Raw genomic sequence first — 7,288 nt, 5'->3', positions numbered from 1 at the left:
CCTACACTACTCCGCTTGTCATCTATCTCTCTCCTTCTTCATCCATTTGGCAAAACCAAGCAACGTGGGATGTTGACAAGTTAGAAGTTCGCAGCCGAACATTTTGCTGAATGTCAAACTACGACGATATGTGTCAACAAGTTGGGCTAGTGTTTCCTTTCTTCCCGGGAAATAATGGAAGGCTCCTAGGCGTTTAGGGTTTCTCTACCTCCCGCCGCCGGCGCCACCGATCTACGTCGTAGGCGTGGTGGATCCTGGCCCTTGCCGGTGGGAGGACTGCATCTTCATTTTAGGTGTTTTTTAGTCTGTTTATGGTTTGTGTCCTGCTCAGGAAGGCGAGTCGACAACAACTCTCTAAAGATAGAATAAGGTTCTCCCTGCCCCATGTCTCGATGGTGCGTCTTGCGTCGTCGAAGGACGTGTGGAGGTGTGTCTCTGACGGAACTCACGGGATTCGGTCGGTATTTGTTTTAAGTGGATCTATGTGGATCCGTTCTTCGTTTGTATGTGTTCATGTGTTTACAGGCCGGGTCCTTTTGATCTACGATTCTATTCATTGGCGGTGGTTGTTGTTCTGGTGCGCTGGTCCTTTGGAGTCTTAGCACAACGACCTTCCGACTATGTACTATAACAAGGTATGTCTGGCTCCAGTGGGAAAGGGGCGATGTCGGTGGTGCGCCTTCTGCTCGCTCCACTGCTTGTAGTCGTCGTTAGGTGGTCTACGGACATGGATGTAATTTTTGTTACTTCTCATGTTCATTGTACTGCCATGATGTTTGATGAATAGATTTAAAGTTTAAAAACAAAACTACGACGGTGGAGATGTTAGTCGAGAGAGTGAAGTGCATCATAGGTCCTCGAACTATTTTAGAGGTGTCACATAGGTCCCTGAACTATGAAAATCGTCATCCAGGTCCTCAAAGTGCAACATGTGTGTCATCCTGATCCTCAAACTATTTTAAAGGTGTCACATAGGTCCTTGAACTATTTCAGAGGTGTCTCATATATACACACTTATTACACTTCAAGGATTTTTTTAGGACCTGGATACCATTTTTCTTAGTTTGACGACCTACATGACACCTTCGAAATAGTTCGAGGACCTAGCTAGAATGCACTTCACTTTAGTCGAGAAGCAAGGAGCAGAGTTGAGAATTTGCAGGAGCATAGGGTTGCTGAGCTTGCACTTAACTAGGGGCATGTTCTTAGAAGAACCAGATAATAATGCTTAATTACGCAGAGTGCTGTATCCATCAGGTGCAAATATTTTCCACGCTACTTTCCGGCGATTGGATGGACGAATTTTAACCGGACAAGAAAGGTCTCGACAGCCTCGACTGTCCTGTCTTGATGTGGTACTTACTACCATGCAGGGTGATGTGGGTCCCAATTTTTTCACACAAGAAAAATCTTGGCCAAGTAAGATAGTGAGTATCTGCTCCGACAGGCCAAACAGTTGGTGAGAAAGAATGAAAAGAGAGAAATAAAGAAAGGTTGGAGCTAAGCTGAGCTGCAGCTGTAGAGGGGACATTCTACTGCAGCTCAATTATTTGGCTCATGACTAGAAAGACTAGTACTAATAATATACAAAAGACGGGACACGTGGCACACTTCCAATGGGATCCCAGTGTACCGTCCCGGAACTCACTATCCAATCGATGTAAGCCATGATGTCACTCCTCTCTCTCTCTTTTCAGTTCTCGATCTGCTGATGCCGTGGGGGAATCGGGTCAACCTACGCGGTTTCCCTCTTGCTGTCTTCTATACTACTCCCTCCATTTCTAAATGTAAGTCTTTTTAGAGATTCCACTACAAACTATATACGGATGTATAAACATATTTTAGAGTATAGATTCACTCAATTTGCTCCGTATGTAGTTCATAGTGGATTCTCTAAAAAGACTTATATTTAGGAACGGAGGGAGTGCAATCTATACTAGGACAACATAAATTATAGCCTTAATCATGCATGCTAAACAAGCTTTCCCACACTTTCTGCAAATTATGTGCATATACAAGCCGGTCTTCGTCAATTACAGACGTAAGTATGTGTGCTTAGGGAGGCATGAAACACGAACCTATGGTTGTAAAATTGTTAATCGCGGGGGCTCGATCTTAGATGATGGAAGCAAAGATATAATCTTCCATTAGTGTTGGAAAACTCAGTCACTAATTGGTGGATGCCGTAATAGTAAAAAACCACGAGCTCTTGTCGGAGGGATTGTTTTCATTTTGATGATTGCGAAATGCATGACACGTAGTCGAGAAATCTATGAAAAGAACATGAGTAAATCATTTGTGTTTTCTTGTAATTTATGCATACAGACCGACTCTTCGTCGGTTCTAGACGTCTGGCTGTAAAGATTGTTAATGGTGGGCGCCTGATTTTGGGTGCTGGAAGCATGATCTCCAGCTAGGTCCCATTTGTATTTGAGAAACCCAGTCACTAATCGGTGGGCGGTTAGCGATGTCGTCATCTATAGTAGTAATAACAATCAAAACATCGTGCTTTGTCGGACGAATTGTTTTAGTTGTGCTCTCGCCGGAAGCGTGATGTATTGTTAATCATATGTGCCACAGTAATTAATGAACTAAACCCGGTCAGATAGCAAGGCACCATAGATTATATCGATGAATTCCTCGTTAAATATTCCATTCCTGCTGGTCTCATTCGACGATTACTACTCGATCCGTACTACCCCTGGTAGAGGAGCTAGATAGTGGGATTAATCAACTCAATAATGCAACAACCTGCCTAGTAGTGGCCTATGCGATGCACTCTCTTGCATACATGATTGCCTTTTCATTTTCTTTAGAGAGATGGAGACGATCAAGGGGAAGAGCAACATGGACAAATGGCTCATCAAAGTCAGCTATATGTGTGGCTAGCTAGAAGCCATTGTTACGTACAGATGAATGGAGAGGCAATCCAACATGCATGGATCCGTCCCATCAAGAACCTCTTAGTATATTCATTATGTCCATCTAGGAAAAGGGATCCGAATAAAAACGACCACTCATATATAAGAGCTAGCATATCTAACAACATTTAGATTAAAGACAAAGAAGCAAACAGTTGGATTTAAAATGGTGAAAGAGAGGACATAGGCCCATGGGAATCGGATCGGTCCTTAGTGTCCCCTCTTGTTAGTTATGCATATGGACCGGGTCTCCGTCGATTCTAGACGGTTGACTGTAAAGATTGTTAATCGTGGGCGTCTGATCTTGGATGATGGAAGCTTGATCTCCGGCCAGCTAGCTCCCATTTGTATTGGCAAATCCAGTCACCAATTGGTTGATGGTTAGCAATGTCGTCGTCTGTGGCAATAACAATAACACCATCGTGCTTTGTCGGAGGAACTACTTTAGTTTTGAGCTCGCGGGACGCGTGATGTGTTGTTAATCATATGTGTGATAGTAATTAATGGGCTAAACCCGGTCGGATAGCAAGGCACCATTGCTTAGTTAATCCAATTCATTGTCAAAGATTCCATTCCTGCTGGTGTCTGAGATGATTACCATAGAGGAGCTAGCTAGTGGGATTAATCAGCTCAATAATGCAACAACCTGGCTAGTACGTAGTGGCCTACGCAATCCAGACACTTCCGTTTTCCTTTAGATAGACAGAGACGATCAAGGAGTAGAGCAACGTTGGTGGGTGCATGGATCAAAGTCAGCTAAATATGTGGCTACTAGATGGTAGAGAGGGAGAGCAATCTAACATGAATCCATCCCGTCAAGATCTCTTAGTGTATTCTCTCATCCAAGAGAATGGGAACCGAATAATAACGACCCTTCATATGCAAGAGCTAGAATATCCAACAACATTTAGATTTATCTTAATAAACAAACATTTTGATTTAAAATTGTGCGAGTGAAAACATACACCCATCCCATGGGATCCTGGTGCATCTCTTCCGACATCAATCTCCCCATCAAATCGGCGTCTTAAAGTTTGATGTCACTCCTCTCCCTATTTCCCTATTGCTGATCTAATTTATCTGAAGGACATACATACATAATCCTTGATCAATCATGCATGTTAAACAAGTTTTTTTCAGTCTATCTTTTTTTTTTTGCAAATTATGTATATACCTGAACTGGTCTCAATCAAATCTAGACGTATGTATATTTGCTTATAAGGGGTATGTAACATAGATCTAAACTATACAGCTGTTAAAGTTATTGATCGTGGGCGCCTGATCTTAGGTGATGAAAGGCGATCTCCAGCTAGCTCCCATTTGTATTTGTGAAATCCAGTCACTAATTGGTGGACCATTAGCGATGTCGTCGTCTATGGTGGTAATAAAAGTAAGATAACACCTTGATCCAACCATGCATACGAAGGCTGCCAGCATCTGTTTTTCACATTCATACGAACGCTAGTGTCGAGGGCGCATGATCTAGCTAGACACTGCCATTGTGGTTTGGTTTTCAATAGCTTGACAAAGTGGTCGCATAGGCCGAAAAGTTGTGATCAAAAGGTGCATCCTTTTTTGGGGCGTGATGATCTCTTCTCACTTTCTACGTGACGTTGCAAAACTATTGTAACACCATGAAATTATGCTCGCGGGGAGCCTTCCCTAGAAGCTTGAAACATCAAGAAGTCTTGCCGGAGAAAATTCTTTAGTTGTGTGTGCGTGATGGGTTGTTAACCATATGCGCCATCAATTGTAATTAATGAGCTATAGTTAATCTCGGTTGGGTAGCAAGGCACAATATAGCTTGATGAATTAAGTTAATTCATCGTCAACGATTCGATTCATCCCGGTGCCTTTGATGATTACTGGATCCGTACCGCTCCTCGTGGGATTAATCAGCTCAATAATGCCAGTAGTGGCCTAGACAAAAGGCAATCCAAGCACTCACATAATGGTCATACCTTTTCGTTCCTTGGACAGTTAGACAGAGTGCATCAGCGCAATATGGTTGGATGGATGGATGGAAGTCAAAGGAGCTAGTACAAGGGGCGGATGAAGGAGGAGTGAAACACCACCATTTTTGATGGATGGATGGATGTTGATCTAGGAAAGGGAAAGGGAACCAAATACTCCAGGCACCATTTTTGAATTCTAGAGGCATCATGCGAAGGAAAAATAATGTAAGGAGAGATAGTGAATTTTATTTTTGACATCAATGACCTTAATAAGTTTTTTTAGTGAACCTTAATAATTTTGTACTCCCTCCGTCCCAAAATTCTTGTCTTAGATTTGTCTAAATACGGATGTATCAAGTCATGTTTTAGTATTAGATACATCCGTATCTAGACGAATTTAAGATAAAAATTTTGGGATGGAGGGAGTACTAGCTTCAGTACAAAGTTAGTACAAAGGCGAGTCACTTATTTTGGGGCGGAGGGAGTAGTATGTAAGAATGACCTTGAGCAATGAGTTTTTTTTTTTGAGACAATATTTTCATTTTTTTTTGAGAAACTGAGACCAATATTTTCAGCAATGAGAGTGATCTCGTTGGATGATCTGATCCGCGGGCCCATCATGCCGTGGGCTCATATGGTGGCCCATACCATAGGATGGCCCACGCAAAGATCGGCCAGGCCTGCCCGGAAATCTCGATTTGAGACACCCCTCGGCAAAAAAAAGAAAGTATTTCCCAAAGAAGAATCGGGAGAAGTGTCCGATGGAGAAAGACACGGCGACGGCGGCGACGGCGACAGCGGCGGCGAGGGTGTGCCGGCGGTGCAAGGCGAAGTACTCCCCGTCGGACAACACGCCGCGGTCCTGCAGGTTCCACCCCTCCTTCTTCGTCTGCCGCCGCCACGACGACCAGAAGAGGTAGCCACTCATCCCCACTCTTCCATCATCAATCCGCTAGATCTGAGCATGGCGACGCTGCTGTAGGTACTACGAGCTCAAAGACGGCGATCCTCCGTACGCCGCCAAGTTCTACGACTGCTGCGGCGCCGAGGACCCCGACGCCGCCGGCTGCGCCACCGGATTCCACCTCTCCTACGACGACCCCGAGTAAAGAAAGAGCCAACCAACAGTCGAGTACGCTTGCTTTGTTCCTCTCCTCTGAAGCGAACCCAGTGTTCTGTTACTTTGTACAGTCAGTAGAGCAAACACCCACCTGAATTGTGTGTATAAATCAGGGTTCAGAATAAAAATCCTATCCTGTAATACCAGTGTTGAGAATAAAATCGTCAGAATGAATTATGGCTGCGAGCAATAATTCAGACAAGGAGTATTTGCATTAATTTGGAACAAATTAGCTTGTCTCAACAAGTCTGAAACCTGTACAATGTCTCTCTAGTGAAGAGTGTAAAGCCTGTAGTACATTGTTACTCTAGTGAAGAAACTGCGCCACCGCCTTCCGCCTCTCCTACGACGACCCCGAGTAAAGAGCCAACCAACTAGTACTACGCTTACCTGTTCCTCTTCTGCCAGTGCCTCCTCTGTAACAAACACATTGTTCTATGTATCTAGTCTGTCACTCTCTACATTAAATGAAATACCGTGTAAGTGACCTCGATTGTTTGAAGAAATCAAATGGTTCAGTCGACATACTAAATCCTATCATGCAGTATTCTCACTTGTGGACTCTTTGCACAAACTTAATTGTGGCTCATTCAGGCAAGTTAGTCTGTAACTACATCTGAAACTGAAGTACTTGCGGCTGTACCCAGTATAGTGCATCGAGTGAAATAATCGACGAAGTAAAATCACTTGTGTTTGACACCGTTTGCGCATACTTAATTATGGCTGTAAAAAATCCTAGCCATATTTGAACAGACATGATGGGTTGGGTACAGAGCTTGAGAACAATTTGTGGCAAAACTAGTTTGTCTGAAAAACTCTGAACCCCTGGCATTGTTTCTCTAGGGAAGAAACTGTGTTTGTGCCCAGTATAGTGCAGCGAATGAAAGCGTCGAGCTTTGCTGTTGCCTGTGGCTACTCACCTTATACAGCTTTCGTGGCTTATAACAACTTCACACATTGACACACACACACACACACACACACCCGGAACAGGGGACTTGGTGCTGCCCCTGGCATTATTCATTGTGCATCAACTTACATATCCAAACCTTACTCTACAACATAATCCTCAAATTTATATATCTATGAAGAGTAAGAGTACTTAATAACAATGATACATGTAAAGCCACACACTCTACATAGTACTAAATGAAGAACCAGAGAGCTAGTTGTCATTCTCAGCTTCTGCAATTGTTTCTCTTGTCCAGGAAGCCCAGGTAACGACCACCAGCACATAGACCCAGTCATAGAACTTGTCACAGATGGAGTACCACTTAATTCTCCATTTCTTC

At 43.5% G+C, this 7,288-nt stretch overlaps 1 protein-coding gene across 1 annotated transcript; it reads left to right on the top strand.

The window, feature by feature from the left end:
* The first annotated feature begins 5,590 nt into the window (after nt 1-5,590).
* Nucleotides 5,591-6,173, top strand: LOC123114456 (uncharacterized). The gene is made up of 2 exons (XM_044535942.1): nt 5,591-5,792; nt 5,859-6,173. The coding sequence occupies exons 1-2, from the start codon at nt 5,638-5,640 to the stop codon at nt 5,983-5,985; spliced, it is 282 nt and encodes a 93-aa protein (XP_044391877.1). The 5' UTR covers nt 5,591-5,637; the 3' UTR covers nt 5,986-6,173.
* Nucleotides 6,174-7,288: the final 1,115 nt, after the last annotated feature.

Source organism: Triticum aestivum, chromosome 5B (genome assembly GCF_018294505.1).
Source record: "Triticum aestivum cultivar Chinese Spring chromosome 5B, IWGSC CS RefSeq v2.1, whole genome shotgun sequence".
Lineage (NCBI taxonomy): Eukaryota > Viridiplantae > Streptophyta > Magnoliopsida > Poales > Poaceae > Triticum > Triticum aestivum.
This window is presented reverse-complemented; position numbering and strand designations above follow the sequence as displayed.